Here is a 25916-nt window from a genome sequence, read left to right as displayed (position 1 = left end):
GAAAAATCTCTATCCCTTCCACACACTACTCCTTCCCCCTGCCGAGTGAGTCACGCCTACCTCGAAAGGGAAATGGCTTAATGGTGTAATAATAATAATAATCGAAACCCGTAGACTCCGAATTATTATGTTTCAGGCTGTTAAGGGCAGGGGCTGATAGCGATATGCGTGAAAAGCGTAAAATCCGCTCCTCGCCATCCCTTCTCCTGTTTATATTTTCTCAGCGTTACGAGCGAGGGTGCTCGATGCGAGCTTCGTCAGCGTCGCGAGAACGGAGACTGAGTGGCCGAGAGACCACTGGGAAACTCGACGTTGCCATTGCGAGCTTCTTCGTGAATGTGCGAACGCGGCGAAGCTCGACGATCCGGACTGCAGGCAGAAATCATGTCGAATTCATCACTAGCGAGTGCCTACTCGTATCATAGATACGTTATTCGGTATCTAAGCCGTTCCCCAGATCCATAGACTGAATTATAACGAGGAGAAGAGTTTCTTTGTTCGGGGCGCTCATATAGCAGAATCAGGGGTGGACCCAGAAAAATATTTCGAGGTGTTGGGGACGGGTTTCTAAAAACCTCCCCTCGATCCGTCACTAAGCAGAATATACATTTCATTAGATGGCACTGCGTCACACGCTATATAGTTAAATACGTCACATCATTTGTGCGCTTTACTTGAACTTTACTTTTAAATTTTTATTTTACATATGCTTCGTAATTAATCTATTTATATATTTTGTTGAAAATTCATGTACTTTGTTCAAAAATTCATCTCTAGATGAAAACTCTTTTTTTTCTTTTTAAATTATATTTTCAAGTGATTTATAAATTTAGCCAGTTCAAATGTCTTTTTCATGAATAATTCTATGCTAAATGAGCATGAAAAAGATTCACAATTACAAAACCAGACTTCAAAACGACCTCCCTTTCCGGCTGATTGGAGATAAGAAATAATAATTGGAGAAAAGATAGATGAAAAAGTCAACCAAATTCTTTCAAACTCATAGTTTTTTTCTTCTTCAAAATTAAACTATTTAGTAAAAAATAAATTTTTTACTGGAAACTTAATTATGTCAGTTCAAAATACACCTATTTTATAAAAAAAAATAACTATTTTCTTGAAAATATTTGGTTTAAAATTCAATTATTTGGCTTAATATTCGAATTTTTATTTGACATTTGAACTATTTGGCTAAAAATTAAATTATTGTGTTAAAATTAATTTGATGACAATTAATTTTTTAAGTAAACATTTTTTTAATTCAGCTGATCATTCTTCTTTTTTGTCCAAAAGTTTAGTATTTTTTGGAAAATTAACCTTCTTGTAGAAAATATATTAATATTTTTTAGGAAATTGTTTGTTTAGTTTCTTTAGGGTTAGAATATTAACTACTTTATAAAAATACTGGTTTTTGGGTTAAAAATTAATTGCTTCAACGAAAAGTGTTACAAAATTTTCTGTTTTTTCAAGAAACTGTTTTTGGGGTTTAATATTCTTTTGGATAAATCATTAATGATCAATAGTTTGCAAAGAAAGAGATAGAGAGAGCGGTCCTTCATGAATAAATTTCTCCAATTTTAACAAAATTTCAGTCAATTGAAAACTTTACATTTTTCCTATTAGGTGCCGCAATGGTTACATTTGCTACAAGATATTACCTTTTTCAACAAATTTAGTCATGCACTAACATTTGTTAATTTTAAGAACAAATTATATAATAGTAATAATTATAATTATAAACAGTAATAAAATTAACAAGAAAAGAAATTGGAGTGATACTTACAATAGATTTAATTTAAATGTTACTTTGCCTTACATTCAGGGCCTATCAGAAAGATTAAGAAATTCACTTAAAAAATTTAATATCAATGTTTATTTTAAAAACACTAATACATTAGATAATTATTTGTCAAGAAGAAAGGACGTCGATTCCATTGAAAATTTATCTGGTGTTATTTATTTAATTAAATGTAAATGTTGTAATAAAGCTTATATAGGTGAAACTGGCAGGCGATTAAAAACTAGAATTGCTGAACACAAAAGAGATTATGAAGTTGGGAATTTTAACACAGGTCTGTCACAACATTCTTGGAATTTCAATCATTACTTTGATTTTGATTTTAAATGTATTAAAATATTAGCTACAGAAAAAAATACTTATCAACGACGTATTATTGAGTCTATTTTTATAAACAAATATCGTAAGATTTCAGTTAATTTACAGACTGAAATTCTAAATATTAATAAAATTTATCAGAGTATTATAAAATAATGTTTTTAATATTAATCATTTCTATATGTATATATGTGTATATGTATGTATGCTATATGTGTGTATATATGTATGCATATGATGGATGTGTACATATACACATTTAAAAAATTTTTTTAATTTCTTATTTCAAATTTAAACTCAATTACCCGCTTCCACATCAGTGTTTTTCAATGGAAACTTGCCTATTACATCATCGTTCATTACGTATTCTTCATGTATTTCTGAAACTGTCAATTTCTGTTCGTCTGTCCTAACCTACGCTAATTTGTTTTTCTCATACAATTTTTAAAAAATGTAGTTCTAATCGAGTGAAGTCTCGAAAATTTTTTTGAGATTTCTAAAAAATGACTAAATTTTCATTAATTTTTTAAAACAATTGACTGAAATTTTACTTTTTTTGACTCAAAATTGATCTGTTTGACTATTTTAAACTATCATCAACTCAGGTAACAATGTATTGAAATCTACGTAATTATCCATCATATTTGTTCAGACTAAAATTACTAATCTTTAATATAATTATTTAGGTTAAGAACCTTTGAAAAAGGTACGCATGTGTACCGAAACGTCAGAAAGTTTCAAAAGGAGTTTTTCTATTAAATAAATATCTGAGTTTCGAAGAACATGTTTTTTTGACTCATATTAATTTTTTCGATTTACGATTGGACCGTATGACATAAATAATTTGAAATCAACAAATGCATACTGTCGGTGTTCTCAAGCAAAAATAAATCGTTTTTTCATCTGATCCTGCTCAAATTATATTTAACAAATTTAGTCATGCACTAACATTTGTTAATTTTAAGAACAAATTATATAAAAAATGCATATTTTCGGCGTTCTCCAGCAAAAATAAAATCGTTTTTTCATCTGATCTTGCTTAAATTCTATTCAACAAATATAGTTGTTAATTAACATTTGTTAATTCTACGAACAAATTAAATAAACAAAAACATATTTTCGGCGTTTTCAAGCAGAACTAAATCGTTTTTTCATCTGATCTTGCTCAAATTATATTCAACAACTTTAGTTATTCATTACCATTTGTTAATTTTAAGAACAAATTATATAAACATATTGACAGTGGAACAGTTTTGAATTTTAAGCGTTTAAAATGAAAGTTTAACACATATCTCATTGCGAATTATTTCACTTAAACGCTAGAACAATTACACGCACTGTACAATAAAATAAATGTGTATGAATAGAACATTTAAGAGAATGGAACTATTTTAATTTACTTTTGTAGTTGTAAATTAATTTTTAAAACTGAAATTTCAATTATTTCGTTTTTAATTAAAAATTCATCTTTTTCAGTTACATTAAAAATACAAATACTAGGTTGGAAATTCATGTTTCTAATCGAAAATTATGAAGGTTAGTTGCCAGAAGTTGGGTTGGAAGATGAAATATGTTGCTGAAAACTCGGGTTTTTAGTTGTTTTTTTTAAAATAAGAAATCATTTTTTCCCTGGGAATTAAAGTATCATTTGTTGATAAAAATTCAATTTTTGTAGAAAATAAACATAAGAGAACAATAATCAGTGAATTATTCTCTCAAAAATAATTCTTATAAATAATATTGATATTGATAAAACATGTAACTATTTGGTTGAAACCCCGTTTATTTAGGGCAGAAATGTGTTTTATAACAGAAAATTCAAGTATTCACGTTAAAGAGTCATTATTGAAGGCAAAAGTTAGTTTCTTCATTGAAAATTTCAACTACCTTGGTTTAGAAATTGACTTTTTGGTTAAAAATTTAACTACATTCTTGAAAACGTGTTTTATCGTTTGATAATTAATTTTCTCCAATGAAAAATTAACTGCAGATTTCTAGTTGCAAACTTATCTATTTTAGTTTAAAATTTAACTACATAATTGAATGAAAATTCATTTTTTGGTTTGAAAATTGAAACTGTTCTCTTCATGAATTGTGTGTTTGGGTTAAATAATAACGTTTCCAAGAACATATTTAACTTTTTAAATTTTCGAATAAACATTCGTTACGAATTTAACTTTATAACTGTTTCATTTCTGGTAGGAAACTCATTTTCTTGATTAAATATTTACCTCTCTGTCTAAAAATTCATGTATTTGGTGAAAAATGAGCCTTCTTAAGTTCTTATGTATAAAATTAAAGTACTTCATTAAATGTTATACTACTTGGTTAAAATTTTAGTTGATTGGTTGAGGGGCTTAAATATTTTGTTAAAAACTCTTTTTTTAGGTTAAATATTACATTTTTAAGTCTCAATTTAACCATTCCATTTTTTATTGAAAATTAAGCTATTGAAGTTTTTATTAAGAATTTATCCTACATATTTGGTTTGTAAATGCAACTGTAGGAAGGAAAGTATAACTAAATTCTTAAAAATTCATATATTTAATAGAAAATTTCACTATTTTGTTAAAATTAGTCTTTTGGATTGACAATTTATTAGCTGTGGTAGAAAATTCATCTTTATTAGTTGAACATTCAAGAGTCTTCCAACAATATCGTCTGTTAGTCAACATTTTTCTTGTTTTGTTCAACTAGTTTTCCAAACATTTGCACTCTCAAATTTTGAAGAATCAGTAGAATGCAATCTATTTACGACAATTCAGCTGTAAATTGTTCATTTAACAATATCTGATTTATATTTGCTGCTTTTAAATAAACAGTGCAATATTGCCACATACTAAAAAATATATTATTTTTCATTAAAAACATTTATAAATTGAATGAAGATTGAAAGTAGTTTCTATAATCGGCATAATAGCATTTCGATGTTTCAAATTATTTAATTCTAAGCCAAAGTACAAATCTTCCACTATCTACGGGGAAAATATATTTCAGGATTTTCACTCTAGCCATAACCGGTTTAACCAGGGCTTGGTGGAGTCAAGGGGAAGGAAGGACGTCAACTCATTGACGGATTTCCCTCTCCGCTAGGTTCAAATGAGAAGAGCACATTTGCCGAAAGAGAATCGAAAACCCGGCCCGATTCCGAGCCGATATATCGATTTCCCGATCCAAAGTCGAGTCGAGCTAAAACCGACACACGATCCAAAACCGATAACGCAGGCTGGATTGAGTCGGAATCGTGTCGATGTCGGAAAAGATCGCCCGAGGGCATCACTATTCATGATGAGTTGATAATGTTAATTATTTTTCTTAACAAATGCATTTTCAGGGCGCTTGTGGACGAAAACAGTCTTTTTTCGATGGCAGTGTTTTTAATTGGGAACTTATTGAAAATTTCACCTTGAACTATTGGACAAGTGCTAATGATTTTCATAGAAGACATTCTGACGCGTTCCGTTATAGCTGAATCGGTTAGTAAATACTCAGTGCGTGCATGCGATCTCGGGTTCGTTTCTTAGTACTTGTGGATTTTTCAGTGCATTATGCTTTAGACTCATAATTAACAAATTTTATTAACAATATGTATAAAAAAATAACTCCGAATATCCTTGACGTTTATATCACTGATATTATTTTATTTTTTTCTGATAAATAACAAAACTTGTTTATATTCATCCATATTGATGTGAGATTATAGAGAGAATGATTTGATACCACAAGTCCTACAGTAGCAGTTTCAGCTTTTAAAGAGGGTCTAATTTATTTTAATACAGACCCTACTTTGACACTAAACGTGGAAAAACGGCCGATTTCGGCTTATTTAGAACCTACTTTACAGATTCCATCCCTTACGAAGGTAGGAGATACGGCTTCAAAGTAGGGCCTAAATTTCGACTCGGGTGAAGAGAAGAGAAAAGTTACTTTTCTTATATTTTGTTCGATTCGTGAAAACCAACTCCATTTTGTCCACAAAAAAAACTTTTCTTCATTATGCGCAACACTTTTATATTAAATATAATAAATTTTTATGTATCTCTGCCTGGGATTGCTTATTAAGACATTCCAAAATAAAGTGCAAATTGTATTTATCGTGTTTACTTTAATATTCGTTTCTTATTTTGCATTAAATTATATTCTTAGCTAAGCTAAAATATGTAACATTCTAATAAATTGATATCATTACAATGTATAATATGCATGGAAATTAAAACATACTGATTCTTATTGCCTTGTTTATACAGAAATTCATTATATTTAATCTTGTTTTTTACGATTAAAGAAAAATTATGCTTCATGTCAATAAAATAAAAATATTCGTAAAAAATTTGTAAATCCTTGTTCGTTGAATAAATGTTGTCTCATTTATTCTCGTAGCTTGTATCGTTTGCACACAATTTAATATTTTGATTCTCAATTTTGTTTTTCATGAAGAAAACAAAAACTACTCATCCTTTAAAAAAAAAGTGATTAATGACAAATTTGTAGGTTTCTTTTAGTTGCAAAATTTTTGTTGCTCTATCTCTTTTCGTATTTTGCTTTGTTTTAACTTATTTAGTTGTTATCTGAAATTGTATCAACAACGATCACGCCGGACAGACAGACACCGACGTAAAAACTTGTTTTTCTGACTGACTGAGGGGGCCTCAAAACATCGACATTGGATGAAATTCGCGAAAGTCATTTTTCGCATAAAACTAATACCTTCTCATTATCGATGAGAATGCAATTCATTTTTTTTGTGATCAACATTTGAATTTTCGACTTTTTAAACCAATATTCAAAGAGTTGATAAAAGAATAATGTAGGGCCTTGGAAAAATAAAGTTTTTCTCTTTTTCACGTTTTTCCATATCACGCTTTTTTTTACTTCAAATGTCCATTTTCATTTGGATTTTTGCATTTTGAAAATCCTATAACTTCCGTAATTTTGATTTTATCCAAACAAGCCATAGGGATAAATTGTGCATATTTTTGTGTGCTATAAATAACTGTCGATAGAATTTTGAATTCATGAAAAAAGCTGTCTCAAAAATTTTGGAAAAGCTTTAACTTTTTGAATTGTTATCAGAAATGGCTGTTTAGCGTACGTGGACATTTGATTAAATTCGCGAAAGTTATTTTTCGCATTAAAATAATACCTTCACAGTATGATAGAGAATGTAAAAAGAGGATTTTTGATGTTTTCATATTTTTAAATATCGACAATCCAACTTGTAATTTTGAACATTGTAGGTGTGAGTATGGTAAGGGTGGTTTTTTAGTAGCCCTGCCAAACATTCTCATTGAACACAGCATTCGTAGGATAAAAGAAGCGGATTTTTTATGTTTTTATATTTTCAAATATCGACAATCAAACTGGTCATTGTTGACATTTCAGGTGTGGATATAGTAATGGTGGTTTTTAGGGGTCTTGCTAAACAATCCCATCGACTCCATAATTCATGGGGTTAAAAAAGAGGATTTCGGACTTTTTATTTGTTTAAATATCGACAATCAAACTTTAACAAGGTAGGTTTGAATAAAGGGTGATGTGTAAGGGCAGGTAACTATTTAAAAACATTTGTATTCGACAATCCTTGCGGGCAAAATATTATTTTTTGAGCTTCTAATTGATTTCAGGAAAACAAAAATTAGAAAAATAATTTTTTTATTCCATTCACATGAACGTTCACAACTGAATTATATGAAAAATTAAACTAATTTGTTTCTAGAAAATAAATCTTCTTCATTGAAGATTAATCACTTTGCTTGTAAATGTAATTGCTTTGTTACAAAATTCGCTTTTGTCGGATTAAAATTAACTTTTTTGATGCAAACTCCTGTTAAAAAAACAAGAATCCAAGGACCAAATTTGGACAACAACGAAGACAAAAACAAAAAATCCTATTATAATTTGAAAAAACCAATAAAATCATCAAATAACAATAAAATAACATTCAAAGGAAGAAAAAGAGAAGGAAGGGGATGTGTTACGCTGCCTTCTCATTTTTCTTTCCTCTTTTTTATTTCCATCTGAAATTTTTTTTTCAGATTACAATAGGATTTTTTGTTTTTGTTTGTTCGTTGCTGTCCAAATTTGGTCCTTGGATTCTTGTTTTTTAACTTTTTAACAGGAGTTTGCATTAATTTTATTATTGGACGTTAAATAGGAGTTTTAATTTGGATTTTAATCTAATTTAAATTTATTAAATTTTGATTTACTTTTGTGTTTGTAATTCATATTTTTGGTTTAAAATTAAACTAATTTGGTAGAAAGTTGAAATGCTTGTTCAGAAGTGAAGGATATATTATTTAAATATGAAAGGATTTAATAGAAAATTATTAAATTTTGTTCAATGATGGACGTTCTTCATTATTTCATGTCAGTACAAAGACACTGGTAACTTGGAATAAAATGTTTAAAAAAATTATTGTGCAATTTCCTCGGCCAGCGATATAGCCAGGATTTTTTTGGGGAGGGGCTTCGATTTTTTTCCGACGGGGGCTTCGATTTTTTTCCGACGGGGGCTTCGGATTTATGTATAGGCAAAGAGTGGGGGAAAAGGTAATTAAATAATAAAAAAACTTATTTTTTGGGGGCCCAAACTTCGCCCCTGGCTAAGCCTGTTCTCGACAAGCGTGGCGAATGTTAAGTGCACTCTACTTGAGGACTGCGGAGAGAAGAGGTTGATCTGCCTTCCGAGACTCTGTGGCTCGAGAAGAGAAAAGGGCGAACGACGCTTCGCTCCTAGCAAATTAATCACATTTTGCTAAATTAAAACTTTTTTGAATTAACCTGCAAAAAAGTGTGTGGGGACGTCCGTTAACATGTTCGCTATCATTTCCCAAATTTTTAAGACAAAATATTTATTATTCTAGAAAAAAAGCCGGGGGAATCTAAAACTGGTAAAATTGACATTTTCTAAGTATCACATGCCCTTAACTATGAAATTTAAAAAATCTACTTCTAAATTTTAATCCGAAAGCTTAACAATGAGGACCCTTGAGTGTCGGCTACTCTCTTGATATAACCTCCCTGCTTGTTATTTATGATCGAATTTTTATTTCAATTTCAGCCTCTCTGCTTGTTATTTATGACCCTATTTCAATTTCGGAAAGAACATTTTAAAGCCTTTAAAACATTTAAAAGAGCTACCTGGACTTTTAAATATATCTACCTGAGTGCCTGCGGAGAATTTCTCTGAGCTTCTCTGACCCTAGAGAATCTTTAGAATATACTCAGATATTTCTATCGATAGGATTTAACAAACATGACGTAAAATAATAAGTTCATCGGGGATATGAAAAAACATAACCTATCAATTATCAAGCGACAGTTATAATTTCACGATATCTGACAAACATACAAAATACGCAACAATAATTAACATTTAAAAATAAGCTTGAATTTAACATAATTGGAGAAAATTGGTATAATTTTTACTATCATGAAAAAATTAAAATATAAGGAAAAATATGTTACTTACCAGGAGAGTGCTACATTTATAAATAGAATTCATTTTCACTCGACGTTTCTGAGGAAACTGATCCCGAAAATAAGTTATTTTCTGATGATTGTCAGTTTTTTGAGAGATTTTATTGCGTTGCTCACTCGCTTATATGCTTGCTTGTGCTCGCTTATCCGCATGTGTCAAATATAAATATCAAATCTATTTTTAACTTACGTAATCGTAACTCCCGTAAGCACCGTAATCAAGCGTGACTTCGGTAACCAATCAGCTGATTTTCAACAGACGCCGCGCTGCGCGCATTTTCGTTGACGGTTTGTTTTTAAATTGTGTTTACGGCTCCATTTGTACAGCAGCGTGTTTCAACCAGCAGTTTTTAAAAGAGATATACAACACGTTTATTATTTATCGGAAATATCATGACTTCAAATGAAAAATTTAGTGTTGAGAGTTGAATACTCCTTGAGATGAATGTCTTGTTTCCGAAATTTTGGAATTGTATGAAGGTAACATAACCTTAAACTTGTACAAAAGGGCGACAAAAGGTTTCAACCGTTTCAATGACCGCCTTTATTTTTCTTGATTTCTGTTTACTAAAATAATCGTTCTTCGTGGAGCTTCAGGCTTTTTAATATTCAAATTAGAATATTTACGAAGAAAATACACAATAAACAACTGGGGAGTAAAGTTAATTTTAAGAAGCACCTAACCTCCAATTTTTTTTTTTTTCATTATATTTTAATAATTTTAGTTCATTATTTGATTTCATCGTTTTAAAAAATATCAGTAACAAAATATATGTATAAAATATTCATATTGTTGACGATACCAACATTTGTTATTGCTTTAAAAGTAACCTATTATAACAGGGCTCTTCAGGGAGGGGCAATTCGGCCGTAAATACTCATTTATCACATTTTCGTCTCTACAGTCTACCATCAAGACCCGCTATTCAGCTGTAAGAGTGAAACGGAATTTTCCGTGCCGAGTGAGGCGGCGTAGTATTGGAAACGAAACATCTTGCAAATGAGTATTTAGGACCCAATTTCGCCGCGCATTTCCAACGTCAAGCATTTTTAACGAAAAAGTTCTTGCTCTCGATTTTTCTTTCTAGAATACTTTTTTTCTGACAATTTTAAGTATTTGATATTTGATACTCAAAACAAAAATAAAGTATCGTCCTTTCTTGAAAAAATTTAAATTCAAGGCATTTTCTTTCTACACATTTTGAATTATAGTTATTATTATACATGAAAAACTGATAAAAAAATACTATAAAAACAGAATGTATAAGGAAAACCCTCCACAAAAAGAGGTTTTCCGTATAAGTTCCAATTTTCTATTTCTTAAACATTACATTAATTAAAAATGGTGCATTTCATGTAGGTTTTTGTATTTGATTTTTATTACTTGGATTTATTTGGATAAATTGAAAAGTTTACATTTTATGTAGGTTTTTGTGTAGAAGAAAATATATTTTCTTCATTAAGATTATTAAAGCGTTTTTGCACTAAATTTTTGTTTATTCTTATTGCTTTTGGATTATTTTTAAACGTTTTAAATATTTTTTGTAAACTCAGGATGAGACGCTTTATAAAGTACGTAAACTTTAATTATTTGTTTGAAACATTGTAAATTAATGTGTAAGAATTGTTATGAAACATTCAAAACTAAGTAAAAAAATATTATAAACTAATTGGGTAAATTGAAAACTGCGTTTTATGGATGTTTTTCGATAGCAGAAAATGCTAGTTTTTCATTAAGGGTATTAAAGCATTTTTGCAATCGACTTTTCTTTATTGTTTATTACTTTCGTATAGTTTCTAAACGTCACAGGAACGATGAAATCACGACCCTAACTTAAAATTGAATTACCTGATTTTACTCCATAAATAAAAGAATGGCATATTTTCTAGATAATCAGGGCCTCTTCCTGTTTTTAAATTAAATCTGCCGTCGGAGTAAAAAAATGGCTCATTACAATAGTTTTTGTGTAAAAATTTTTTTATGCTGGAATTAGAAAAAAAAAAATTTAGAATATTTTCTTACATATTTCAAATTATTGTTCTTTAAGTGTTATTATTAATCGAACTCTGATTTAAAAAGTGCCATACAGGAATTACTCAAATTGAAAATTGCGTTTCATGCAGTTTGTTATGTAACAGAAAATTGTACACATATTTTGTCATGATTATTAAGGCGTTTTTGCACTCAAACATTATTGTTTATTATTTTCGGATATTTTCCAAACGTTTTAAATATTTTTCTCAAAAAGAGTATGGTTCCTTTTTAAAATAAGTAAAATTGAAATTCAAATACATTTTTTTACATATTCAAACTTATGACTTAGGAAATTTTATGATACATTGAAAACTAAGTAAAAAAAGAATTCGGTGAATTGCAAACTTTGTATTTTATGTATTTTTTATATATCAGAAAATTTTATTTTGCCATTTTAAATTATTAAAGCGCTTTTGCACTCAAAGTTTATTTATTTTTTATTACTTTTCGATAAATTCATTATTGCTTATTACTTTCGGATAGTTTTTAAATTTATAACAAAAATTTTAAAGAGGTTCAATTTCTTTTTTAAATAATTTAAATTAAATTCTATTAAAAAAATATATGTATTTAATTAATAAAAGAAACCTGTAGAATGGAAAAATATTTAAAAAGTATTTGGCAAAATTTTGATTTAGTATCCTGTTTAAAGCAATACTTAGTCACCAAACTAAAAAAAGTCAGCCAAAAGTTGTTGAAAAAATTTGATGTCGCTGTGCTATAGCCATAAACGTATATTTTATTTAAACCAGAAGTATAATTTTTCAACATAATAACATTGAATGTAACAAACCTATGTCTGATACAGTTTTTAAAATGAGGCATTAGAACAATATTATTTCGAAATGTTAATATTTATGATTCTTAATTGACATTTTTTTCTGATTCTGAATAGAAAAAATAAAATAAAGAAATTTTGAGGGTTTCCGACTGCAAACTTTAAAGTGAAAAGAAATAAATTATATTTAGAGTTCCTCTCTATTTATTGCAGACATTCTTCTAGAATGAATGGCCAAAATAATGGATTAAAAGGGAGAGAGTACCATTAAAAGTACAATAATGGTGAAAACAGCGGAAACAACTTTTTCATCGTGGAGATTATCCACGAACGATGTGACCGAAGAAAGTGACAGTTCTTCAAGCTGTAGAAGAGCCTCTCAATTTTCAAAAGCATCAATTCAATCTCTCCTCTCTATGGACGATACTATTCTTAATGGTGTAGTAGAATTACATGATACAGAAGATCTAGAAGTAAGCTCTAAATATCTACAAACTGATGACGTCATCGAAGATGTAGAAATAAGCACAGGAATTTCACAAACTTGCCAAGTTACTGAAGACGTAGAAATAAGTACAGGTATTTCGCAAAAAGATGCAGATTTTGGTAGTCCAATTCAAAAAAAAAGAAGAAGCCAGGATGGCGAAGAAGAAAACGCCGCAAGTATGGGCGTGAGAAGCGTCTCCGTCTTCAATAACTCTCTTAATATGGCAATGTCTTACGATATCGCCAAAAATGCAATTCAAAAGGAAGACAATTCTTTTTATGGACTTCCAAGTAAGATCAAGACCATGTTTAAAAAACATAAAGGCATCGATGAACTTTATCGTAAGTTTCTGTTTTTATTTTGAAAATGCTACTTGAGTTTCTAAAAATCTTTTGAATTTGTAATAAATAATTCGAAATTTTCAATTCATCAGAATGGCAAGAAGAATGCTTGAATTTGGAAGCCGTAAAAAATAGGAAGAATTTAATTTACGCCCTACCAACGAGCGGAGGGAAAACTTTAGTCGCTGAAATTTTAATTCTCAGAGAAATCATGTGCAATAAGAAAAATGCTATCTTAGTTCTTCCATATGTCGCTATCGTACAGGAAAAGGTGAATGTTCCTTTTTTGATTATTTTTGGAAATTAAACAAACGTTATATTGTTGAGAGTTTTTCAATATATGGTTTCAAATTTAAGGTATTTTCTAAATTTCATGAAATCTTTGGAATCTTTATGCAATCTTGAAAACCTTTAAAAATTTTGTTGAAGATTGAAATCTTTTGAGATTTTTATTATTATGTTAAAATATTTCCAATACTCACATTTCACAAAATTCTAGGTTACTATTTCAAAGTTTATTTTTATAGCTTCAATTATAGTTTATTAGGTACAATTCAAAAAGAGAGTAAACCAATTGATCAGATTTATAAAATTATGAATTTAATAGTAATTTTTTCCAGTGGATTAAATAATCCTTTCTTATAAATTTAAACTTCAAAATTCCACCATGTTAATAAATAAACAGTTTTAGAAGATAAATCATAATTTTATGAATTTTAAGTTTTAATATAGTGTGAATTTGTTACAAAAATAGAAATGGTATAAATAACTGTGGAATCTTTTAATTTTTGGAAATCTGTTGAAATCTCTAAACATATTTTCAAATCCTTTGAAATCTTTTGAACTTTTGTGCAATATTTGGAATATTTGTGAATTTTTATTATTTTCAAATATTTTAAAAATGTTGAATCTATCTATTCACGTTCCCGAAATTCCAAGTTTCCATTTACATATATATTCTGATTGTTTCAATCATAATTTATTATTCTCAAGTAAATACGATTTATTCTCAGATTTATTAAATTATGAATTAAATGGAAATTGTTTGCATTGGATTCACGAATCCTTCTATATAAAAAGTACAAAATATCATCAGAATAATAAATAAACTAAGCACAGTCAAACTCGGATATAACGCCCCCGGATATATCCCTCCCGAGAATTAACGCCGCGGTGCAGGTGGAAGTAAAAGAAGCTGCGGCAAATGAGCGGTGGTAATACAGACATGTCAAACAAAGGCGTTTTCATTCGAAGCGGCGCTCTATCGGGTTTGTTCCCCACTACATCCAGCCCTAAAAATAGCCTTATTTCCGAGTTTGACTGTGTTTTCAAATAACTGAATTATAATTTTAAGGGCTATAAGTTCTAATATAATCCTACTTTGTTTTATAAACCTAAAATCGGTATAAATAACTGTTAAATTTTTTAAATTTCTGGAAATATTAATAAATATTATGGAATCTTTGAAAACTTTAAAATAATTAAAATTTTTATTATTTTTATTAAATTAACGAATCCCTTTATGCAATTAAAAACTACCAAATATCATAATAATAAGAATGAAACTAAATATATTAGATCACAAAATCATACTTTTAAGAACTTCAAGTTCTAATAGAGTTTTATTTTTTTTATAAAACTGTAAATGGTATAAATAACTGTGAAATATTTTTTATTTTTCTGGAAATGTTTTGAAATCATACAGAATCTTTGAAATATTTCTATTATTTTGCAAATATTCGCATTTTAAAAAATCTAAGTATCTGTTTAAAAGTTTATTCTTACAGCTTCAGTCAACATTTATCATTAACAAGTAAACGTGTTTTATCCTCAGATTAATTATATTATGTATTGAATAGGAATTTTTGCAAATGGTTTAAAGAATCCTTTTATATAGATTAAAAGCACAAATATCATAATAATAAACATACAAAATATTTTAGATGATAAAATCATAATATTAAGAACTTAAAGGCCTTAATATATTCTTTAGAACTACTGTGAAGAAGTCACTATTAGAATCTGTTTACTTAAAAAATTTATTATTATTTTCGAAAAAAAAGAACTTAAATTCTCTTTTAAAATAATTGAAGTCTTTGAATAAAAACAGGTTCAAGCAATGGCACCTTTCGGCTTAGGCTTAGAATTTTTAGTAGAAGAATATGCAGCGGGAAAAGGATCATATCCCGTCAAAAAACGAAGGAAAAAGAACAGCGTTTACATCTGCACAATCGAAAAAGCAATGGGAGTTGTTAATAATTTAATAGAATTGAATCGTCTCAGTGAGGTAACAAATTGAATTCTTTCAAATATTTGATCATTTTTGTATTATTTTATGACTTTTATTATACTTTCTTAGATTGGAATTATAGTCGTTGATGAATTACATTTACTGGGTGAAGGAGGGAGTAGAGGAGCAACTTTAGAGGGCTTGCTGACAAAAGTAATGTTTTCAGATGGTAAAAAACAAGTTTCAAAGTTATGCACATGTTCTATTTTATTGCAATTTATATATTTTCAGACGTTTAAATTTTACGACAATAGAAGCTTAATATTTCTATAGTCTGCATGATTTGTATATTTTTAAAACTGTTTTTATTGTAGTTTAGAAAAAAAATAATAAAAAAGATGAGAGAGAAAAAAAGGAAGAAGATTTGGTGGTTGCCTTCTTTTTCTTTCCTCTTTTCAGATATGTATTTTTAAACATTTGAACGGATATATTTAAGAGTGCTATGACCAAATTTGATCATTGGATTCTTGTTTTTTTTTTAATTTAAAAAAATTTCCTAGTTAAAAATGAAGATTTGAATAAAAAATCAAGCTTTAAGTCGAATTGTTTTGTAGAAAACCTGCACATTGTCGGAATGAGTGCAACAATCGGAAATTCAAAAGAAATAGCGGATTTTCTTAATGCCGAAGTATACGAAAACAATTTTAGACCTGTCAAAATTCAGGAATACGTCAAATCCGGTTCCGAAATTTGCAAGATCGATCTGAAAAGTGATGAAGTTTTTACAGATAAAAAAATTATAAATTATTCCGTAAGTTCTACAGTTTGAAATAATATACAAGTTTTTTTGAATCTTTGAATTAAAAAAATACTTTTAAAATTTTAATTTTACCCTATATTTCGTAATTAATTCTTTAATGTAAGTAATAGTTTCTTCTTTACAGTATACGCCAGAGTTACTAAATATTGATCCTGATCATATCGGTGGTTTAATAATGGATGTAGTACCAAAAGATTCTTGCTTAATATTCTGTTCGAATCGTAAAAATTGCGAGAGCGTTGCAAAACTCTTGTCAAAAGTTCTTCAAAGGTAAACCAACCAAAATTGTTGAATCGATTGAAATAAATATTAAAGATATTTTCAAAAGATAAAAATATAGCGGTGAAAAATTAAAAATTGATATTTAAGACTTCATGGTATATTTATTTATTTTTATAATACAAATTTCAGAAAGCTGCTAGAAGAAAAGAAGGTGGAAAAAATGTCCTTAGTGAAAGCATTAAATATTGAAGGAGCTTTGTGTCCAATATTAAAAAATACAATTAGATACGGTGTAGCATATCATCATTCTGGACTCACTTCAGAGGAAAGGAAATTAATCGAGGATGCATTCAGGGAAGGAACAATCTGCGTTATATGCTGCACTTCAACCTTGGCTGCTGGTGTAAATTTGCCAGCTAGAAGGGTTTGTTAATAATTTATTCAATTTGTTCAAATTGATTTAGTCAATTTAAAAAAGTAAACTGTTAACAGTAATTTACTTGTCATAAACTAACAAATATTTCACATAATACTACCAAAAGCTTCTTCTTTTCGGTCTAGCACAAATAAATGCTTCTTTTTCTGTAAAGTTAAGTAAAAAGTAGAGATATTTTAAACTTTTTCCCGTTCTATTTCAATGAAATAATACATAATTGAAAATAATTGTGTACTGAAAAATACATATGGGTAAAATGTATTTTACCCGTATTTACCCTAACTTTTTTTATCCTTAACTCTTTCTTCTTTGATCGACCAAAATTCTTTGGTTACCTTAAATCCTTTTGTGGCTAATATTTTAACTTTATTATGAAAAAGAGAGATTTTCTTCACATTTCCTTATAAATTGTCGTCTAACAAAGAGCTCCAGACAAAAATGAGCAGGAAAAAACAAATATTTCCCCCGTATTAATATAGTCATTAATCCGTCATTTAGAGAAAAATTTAAAAATGTATTTTTTTCACAAAAAAGTGAAATATTGTCCATAAAAAATACATGATTGCAGGAAATTTCACATAGATAGGAACACATTTTTCCCCTAATAATTAATTGAACTAGTTTCTAATGTTTATATTTGCTTTAGAGAAAAGTGTACAATATATCTTGAAATTTAAAATAATTTAAATAACCTTGGCACTCTAAATCTTCCACTTTTTAATATTTTTAATCCATAAGATTTTGGCAGGAAAAAAAATTATTTTCTATTTTTTCTTATCACAAAGCTTTAAATTACTTGAAGAAGTTCATACAAATTTTAAAGGGAAACAACCATAATAGGTGTTAATTTGGTTAAAATATATATATTTAGGGGGTATAATTTATAGAAAAATGTATTTTTTTAAATGACCACCCTACCTATATTTGAAATAAGAACTAAGGATTTTTAACTTAAATTTTGTTTACCTTACTTATTCAAATAAAAAATTACTTTCCTGCTGGAATTTTCAGTGAGTTTTTATTTACCTGGTAACCCTGGAAATGACCGGGATTTTCTTTTAAATCAGGGAATTTTTTCGAGCGTGCTTAATTTATTTTAATTGCAATATAAAATTGAATAATAATGATTCTTTATTTATGAAAGTAGAGATATTACTGTTGAAAAGTCGTCTTTTTTTATTGAATTTAACTGTTTTTGATTAAAAATGAAAATCTTTTTATTATAGTCTTTTTATGTATAGTCGCTTGAAATTACCTAAATTCAATTAAGTCTTCGAATTCTTCTGAAGTCACTTGAAATCTCCTGAAATGTCTGAACTCATTTGAATTCACAAGAAGTCAGGTGAATTCACGTAGTCACCTGAAATAACCTGAATTCATTTTAAGTCCCTTGAAATCTCTTGAAATATCTAAAGCCATTCAAATTTAAATTTAAATGACATTGAATTACATTACATTATATCACATTGAATTACATTTTGAATTCACATGAAATCACTTAAAGTCTCTTGAAATACCTGAAATCATTTGAATTCAAATAAAGTCACGTAAAGTAACTTGAAGTTACTTGAAGCCTCTTGAATTTATTGAAATCTTCTGAAGTCATTGAAAAAGCTTGAAGTCTCTTGAAGTCAGAAGTAGGTCACTTAATCGTTCGAGTTGTCAACACCTCGATTGAAAATTAATTTTTTAAACTGAAAATGTAACTATTCCAGTTGAATATTCTTTAATTTTATTTAAAATTTCCTCTATTTTGCAGAACATTAATTTTTTATACTAGAAATTTAACTATTTAATCTTTGGTTCAAAAATTATCTTTCTCAGCGGAAAATTGATCCTTTTTGTAGAAATTGGTCTTCTTAGTCGAAAATTAATCTTTTTGGTTGAAAAATTAATTATTCTAATTAAAGATTCATTATTTTATTTGAAAATTCATCTCTTTTGTTGAAGATTAATGTTTTTAACTGAAAATTTAACTATTCAATTTTTAGTTGATAATTTATGTCTTTGGTTGAAAATAATTACTTGGTTGGAAATTAAACTCTTCCGTTAAAAACACATTTTTTTGGATTAAAATTCATCTATTCCAGTTGAATATTCATAATTTTAAATGAAAATTTATTACTTTAGTAGAAAACTTGTGTTTTTTTTTGTGAAAAGTTACATTTTTTTACTGAATTCAATGGTTTCATTTTTGACTGGAAACGAACCTTTTTTTAGTTAAAATTTCAACTATTTGGTTCAGAAATCATGTATTTTATTGAAAAATCGTCATTTTTTTTAGAAACACCCTGTTATTCCACTTTTTACTACTTGTTTTAAAGGTCGGAGTACTTCTGTTGCTTTTTTAATGCATAGAGGCTACTTTCACTAATTTTTTGAACGTTACAATTTAGTGCAGGATCTGACATAGTTCAAAAAAGAGGCATTTAAAAATAAAAGTATATTTTCAGGTGATTTTAAGATCACCCTATATCGGACGCGAATTCTTAAACACAAGCAGATATAAGCAAATGATTGGACGAGCGGGACGAACAGGAATGGGAGAAATTGGAGAAAGTATATTGATTTGCAGATCTGAAGAAATTCCGAAGGTATCCAATTTCATTCGTCCGTATAATTTAAATACTGGATTTAAGAAATTAAATTTAATAAATGATAGAAAATGAAATGGCAAACCAAATGGTTTTATATTATGTGTAATTTTTGTTAACATTCTCGTAGGTGAGGGCATTACTGACATCCAAAATGGAAGACGTGATCAGTTCTCTTCATACAGAAGAAGATAGGGGCATACACAGTTTAATATTGAGTGCAGTTTTGCTGTCTATCGCAAAAACTATAAATGATCTTTACAGTCTTACAGCGAAGACTCTTCTGAGCGTCCAAAAAAGTCGTTTGGGTGCCAACGTGAAAGAAGTAACTGATAAGGCAACATTAGAACTCCTGAAAAAGGGAGTTTTGAAAATCAAAGGACACAATGCAACGAATAGTGATTCTAAAGAAAACAGTACAGTACTCCCATCCGGGGAAACCGAATTAGAGTTAAGTGATTTGGGTCGCGCTGCAATGAAAGGTCCTTTACTTTGTATAATTTAAGATATACGTATATTTTTGGTAAATATAGGCTTTTTTATACGTAATCTATGTTTCTCTTTCCTTTAGCTTGCATCAGTTTGCAAGTCGCAAGTACTTTGAATGAAGATTTGAAAGCTGCTCAGAAACACTTGATTTTGCAAGAAGATCTCCACCTTTTGTATTTATCAACGCCGTATGAATTGACAAATATGGTGCATCCAGTGGGCTCGGTTTACCAGGAAGTGGTAAGTAATTATTGTAATTAATAAAGGGGGTTGGCACTGGAATTTAAAATCACATTTTATTTTTATTTTGACACCAAATGGAACAATTTATAGGGGAGTCATTATGTATAAAAAGAAATAGAGCTTTTTTTGAACCAACCTAATCTTCCGTAATTTTTTTTAATATAGGTGATTAGCTTAAAGGAAAAACAAATGAACATCGCGAGGCTGATTGGGATTACGGAAGCTTGTGTATTTAGATTGGGTTCAGGAGGGATGCCTAAGGTAAAGTTAAAATAAAATTGAACGGGAAGTATGGTCGTTTTGTTCATGGGTTTCAATTTAAATTTTGGAATTATCTGAAAAAATTTTAGGACTTTTTGGAAAAAAAACTTACTCCAAAGTTGTGTATATTTTAAGTCATAAGGAGAGAGCGGACGAGCGTAGTCTGAAGTTGCGTACCGAGCTCTCCCACCACTCCCCCATGCCATGGTTTTCTGCAGCGAGGAAGCCTAAGCTAAGCTTGGTACGCATCTTCAGACTACGCTGGTCCGCTCTCTGGTCATAAGCATATTTATGTTCAAATAGTTTTGAAGAAAAATGGGTAAACCCAATTTTTTTATGTCTTACTTTGACTGCCTTTTTCAGCTGGGAATAAACCGAGTAAACAGAATCTGCTTCTTGACACTCCTGATTTATGACATATTTAAATCAAAGAGTGATTTTATAGGTGTAGAAGTTTGAGAAAAGTCATAGAAGCAAATTTTTTTATTTGATTTGTTTATATAATGGAAAAAATATTAACAATTAATTTTTTCGTCACTAATTATTATTAGCTCAAAAACGTATCTTATTGCCTGGAAAATTCTATCAATCCTTATAAAATACCTAACGCACATCATAAGAAGATTGTCTTAATTTTTTAAACTTCGAGTTACCATCGGAAATTATTTTAATTTTTCCGAATTACCATTTGCCCTAATTTTAATTTTTCCAAATTCCCATTTGCCTTAATTTTTTATATTCGGAATTACCACTGGGCATACTTTTTACTTTTCCGAATGGCCCTTTGTCCTAATTTTTAATATTAAGTAATACCGTTGGTAATAATTTTTATTTTTACAAAATACCATTTGTCCTCATTTTAATTTTTCCAAATCACTTTTTCCCCAATTTTTTAGATTCGGAATTACTATTGGGTATACTTTTTATTTTCACGAATTACCATTTGTCCTAACTTAAACTTTCTTAAACTAACATTGGGAATAATTTTGTATATTTCTGGTAGCCAGGATTTTTTCTAGGAATAGTGTCCAAGATAATGCACAATGTGAGGTTCACAAAAAGTTCATTTTATTGTAAAACGTAGGATAAACTACATGATGCTATCAAAAAGTTTGACAGAAAAAAACTGACTAGACAAAAAATTAAAAAATGTAAGAACCGCATGTCAGCACTTTCCAATAATGTATAATGCTTGTTAATTAGTGCATTCTAAAAAATCCCCAACAATATTCCGACTTAACATTGGGCATAATTTTTATTTTTCCGAACTACTATTTAACCTCATTTTACTTTTCCGAATTAGGGCACTATTTTGTCCAAATTGCCATTTTCCCTAAATTTAATTTGGCCAAATTACCATTTGCCCTAATTTCAATTTTTCCCAATTACGACTACTGTATAATTTTTATTTTTCCAAATTACTATTTGCTCTAAATTGAATGATTCCAAATTACCATTTACCCTAATTGAGTTTTGTCCGAGATATGTCATTTTTGATTAAAATAAACAAAATAAAAATTCTATCCAGAATGTTCCCGAGAGGGTGATAAAAAGATTCTACATAACTTTAATGTTGCAAGAATTGCGAGAAGGTGTAAATGTTTACGACGTGGCTGACAAGTATCAAGTAAATCGGGGAACGATTCAATTTCTTTTGAATTCTGCTGCCTCCTTTGCTGCGTCGGTTGCTCGATTTTGCGAAGTATGATTTTTTCAAATTAATTATTTTATTCTATTTAAATTTAAATAAATTAATCTTAATATTTCTATTCTCAAGGAGTTAGAAGAATTCTGGGCATTCAAGGGGATTTTCACCACTTTTGGAAGAAAACTCGAATATTGTTGTTCCAAGGAATTAGAACCCTTAATGGAACTACCTTATATTAAAGTGGTAAAAAATTTATTTCATACAGTAAAACATTTTTTTTAAATTCTCTATATATAAATCTCGGATTTTTTTTTAGGGAAGAGCTCGTCAACTTTTTAAGGCTGGATATACAACCCGTGAGTCAATTGCAAATGCGACTGTGACTGAGCTTCGAGACAAGATTGAACACTTGCCAGGAAAAACAGCCTTTCAAATCATCACAGCAGCTAACGTCAGTATAATAAATAATAAACATTTAATCAAGTCAAATCAGAGGGTCTACCAGAGGCATGATTTTAAATTCCCGATCATTTCTCGGTTTTTCCCCGGTCAGTTTTTCATTTCCCCAGTCTGGTAATTATAATTGTTTTTCAAATTTCCATACCTGAACTCAGAATTTTAGTTATGTTAAAAAATTTCCTGTTTTATGTCAGAATTATATTTCTATTCGAAAATTTCCCGTTCCAAGTCAAAATTGTAATTGTTTTGGAAAAATCACTGTTCCAAGTCAGAATGATATTTCTTCTCGAAAATTTCCTCTTCGAAGGCAAAATAATAATTATTTTAGAAAATTCTTCATTCCAGCTTTGAATTAAACTTTTTTTTTAAAGTTCTCTGCACCAATTCAGAATTATATGTAGCTTCGGAAATTTTCTCATTTTAACTCAAAATGATCATTTTTCTAAGTCAGAATTATGTTTAATTTTTGAATCCAGATATAACTGTAAATTATAATTCTTTTTGAAAATTTCCTAAAACAACTCAAACTTATGATTTATTTTAAAAATTCCCTTCAAAATGCCCTAAAAGCTTTGAAATCCTTTACGAAACGGATTAAATCATCTGACATAATTTGAATTTCCTGAAAAATCTTTAAATCTCTTTAAATTTTTTATAATCTTAATAATGGGAAATATAACGCAAACTTTGAAAATATCCTGCATGCCTTATTATTATTACACCATTAAGCCATTTCCCTTTCGGGGTAGGCGTGACTCACTCGGTAGGGGAAAGGAGTAGTGTGTGGAAGGGATAGAGATTTTTCAGATTGATCCAGAATTCTCGTGCTATTTAAGTAAATAACACGTTCGTTCCGCAACACTGCTCCGACCCAGGTTGCTGATCAATCTCTCTAGCAATCACCCCAAGCGAAGAACCTCACGAAGCTGTTACGTAAGGTTCCCCACTTGGGTCCATTAGTGGCCAAGGTCTTTTGTTTCAGGCGTCATTCAATCTACTAACACCCTTTTTATTAACTATTTGCCGCCATACTTTCCTGTCCTGGCATACTTCTCTAGCTTCTTTTATGTCCATGTATTTTTTCATGCAGGCTCTCGTGTTTCTGTGACTTCTTATGTCTCTTCTAACTAGGGTCTCATTCACACATTCTAACCATTCTTTCCGCGGTCTACCTCTGGGCACGCTGCCATTTACTTTACCTTGATCGACTTGTTTCGTTAGTCTGTTATTTGGCATTGTCTCAACATGTCCGAACCATCTTAACCGATTTCTTTCCCATGTGTCTAGTAGCGTCTCTTCTGCACCACATTCTTTTAGAATTATCTCGTTACTTACCTTGTCCATCAGGGTCTTCCCGCATATTATGCGCATTAGTCTCATGTCAATTGCGTTAATTTTACTCTTATCTTTTTCTTGATAAGTCCATGTCTCGCTACCGTATAGTATTAAATATAGAATTATGTATTGCCATTTTAGCTTTATTTGATATATTTTTACTTCTGATAAGGGGACCTGCTCTACCAATAACCTTCTTACCTTCATTTATTCGTCTATCTAATTCCTCATATATCTTCCCGTCCCTAGTAAATAAGCTACCAAGGTATACGAACTTATCAACTTGTTCAATTCTCTCATGATTTAATAAAACATTGCATAGTGTTTTCTCACTTTTTCCGTCGAACACCATAGTTTTTGTTTTACTTGCGTTAATTTTGAGGCCCATGCTCTTCTTGCTTGCATCTAGTTTATACAACATTCTTTGTAAGTCTTCGATATACTCTGCCATAACAACCTTATCATCTGCGAACGCTAACCCAAATACCCTTACTGTTTGGAGATCTACACCCTCTTCGTCGAAGAGAGCCATTCTTAAACACTTGTCCATAAATAATATAAATAACCATGAAGACATAACACATCCTTGTCTAACTCCTTGAATAATATCGAAAAAGTCACTCAGTTTCCCATTTACTCTTACACTCGCTTTGCTACCTGTATATATTGTTTTTATAGCTTGTAGGATCCATCCATTGACTCCATACTCTTTCAGGACTTCCCAAAGTTTACTTCTACTATTTACTATCTATCTACTATCTACTACTATCTACTATTACTATATAGCTTGTCAAAAGCTTTTTCTAGGTCAACAAATGCACAGAAAACTTTTTTTCCTACTCTCAAACTTTTTTCTGTTATTTGCCTTAAGCTAAATATTTGATCTGTACATGACCTTCCTGGCATAAACCCACTTTGAACTTCCCAAATCTTTGCTTCTGTTATTTTCATTACCCTACGAATAAGTATTTTTGAATATATTTTACTGCTTAATAAGCTAATCCCTCTGTAATTATTGCACTCGTTTTTATCTCCCTTTCTCTTGTATATTGGTACGATAATCAATTTTTTCCAATCGTCTGGGACGTCTCCCATCTCGAAGCATAAATTTATGAATTCGCACAGTCTATGTGGTATGCACGCGCCACCGTGTTTAAGCATTTGAGCGTTAATACCGTTTACCCTGGCAGCCTTACCGTTTTTCAAGTTCTTAATTATATCCCTAACCTCAGAGACACAGATTTTCTCAATTGAGTTTTTCATCGCATCGTGTTCAACATCGCAGTTGTGGTGTCCTATAGCTTCATCTCCGAATTGTGTCCAAAAGTAGTCTCTGAAAGTCTCTAGTATTCCGTCTGCATTATATACCATTTCCCCCCTACTATTTCTCATGTTGATAATTTCTGTACTTTTGTTTCCTTTCATTTTTTTATAAAGTAGTTTCCTGCTTCCTTCAAAGTCGTTTTGTATTTTTATCTCTTCTTCTGCTCTAATTGTATCTTTACTTTCTTTAACTAATCGTTTAAGTATTCTATTTTCGCGTCAATAAACCTAACATTGTCCAGGCACCCTCTATATCTTTGTTTTTTATACTGTCCTCCCATGTTGCCCTATCTATGCTTTCAATTATCTTATTTTGGAAATCTATTCGCACATCCGGTTTCTGTAGGTTCTCAGTTTTGATTCGCGTTTGTTTTGCTTTCTTTGTTCTCTTTTTTCTCCATCCCCGACCTAAGTTAATTTTTGAGATCAGAAGGTAATGATCAGTATTGCATTCAGGACCCCTCATGACTCTTGTATCTTTGACTAACTCTCTTAGTCTTTCATCCGCCACAACAAATTCAATTATACTGCGGCTATTTCCTTTAGACCAGGTGTACATGTGGATCATTTTATGTCTAAACCAAATATTTGTAATAAACAGACCCCTTTCTAAGCATAGA

General features: G+C 29.8%; 2 protein-coding genes across 4 annotated transcripts in view; one reads left to right on the top strand and one right to left on the bottom strand.

Annotated features, from left to right (window-relative positions):
• Nucleotides 1-9756, bottom strand: part of LOC117172472 (succinate dehydrogenase assembly factor 2, mitochondrial-like) — a 14333-nt gene extending 4577 nt beyond the window's left edge. The window contains exon 1 of the mRNA XM_033360439.1: nt 9588-9756. Within this exon, the coding sequence (XP_033216330.1) occupies nt 9588-9620 (33 nt within the window). The 5' untranslated portion in view covers nt 9621-9756. The remainder of the gene's footprint in view (nt 1-9587) is intronic.
• Nucleotides 5315-25916, top strand: part of LOC117172470 (helicase POLQ-like) — a 25242-nt gene continuing 4640 nt past the window's right edge. Inside the window, exons 1-15 of one of the 3 annotated variants that reach the window (XM_033360434.1) lie at nt 5315-5592; nt 12622-13236; nt 13329-13507; nt 15347-15523; nt 15596-15695; nt 16081-16277; nt 16411-16556; nt 16698-16932; nt 19398-19538; nt 19669-20020; nt 20110-20267; nt 20436-20531; nt 22060-22233; nt 22309-22422; nt 22496-22630. In XM_033360434.1, the coding sequence (XP_033216325.1) occupies nt 12690-13236; nt 13329-13507; nt 15347-15523; nt 15596-15695; nt 16081-16277; nt 16411-16556; nt 16698-16932; nt 19398-19538; nt 19669-20020; nt 20110-20267; nt 20436-20531; nt 22060-22233; nt 22309-22422; nt 22496-22630 (2751 nt within the window). In that variant the 5' untranslated portion in view covers nt 5315-5592; nt 12622-12689. Of the gene's footprint in view, nt 5593-9887; nt 10076-12621; nt 13237-13328; nt 13508-15346; nt 15524-15595; nt 15696-16080; nt 16278-16410; nt 16557-16697; nt 16933-19397; nt 19539-19668; nt 20021-20109; nt 20268-20435; nt 20532-22059; nt 22234-22308; nt 22423-22495; nt 22631-25916 lie in introns of those variants that run through there. The other 2 variants (XM_033360435.1, XM_033360433.1) reach the window with 2 other exon arrangements.

The sequence above is a fragment of the Belonocnema kinseyi genome, chromosome 5 (genome assembly GCF_010883055.1).
Source record: "Belonocnema kinseyi isolate 2016_QV_RU_SX_M_011 chromosome 5, B_treatae_v1, whole genome shotgun sequence".
NCBI classification, from domain to species: Eukaryota; Metazoa; Arthropoda; class Insecta; order Hymenoptera; family Cynipidae; genus Belonocnema; species Belonocnema kinseyi.
The sequence above is the reverse complement of the archived record's forward strand: the minus strand, read 5'-3'. Positions and strand labels throughout refer to the sequence as shown.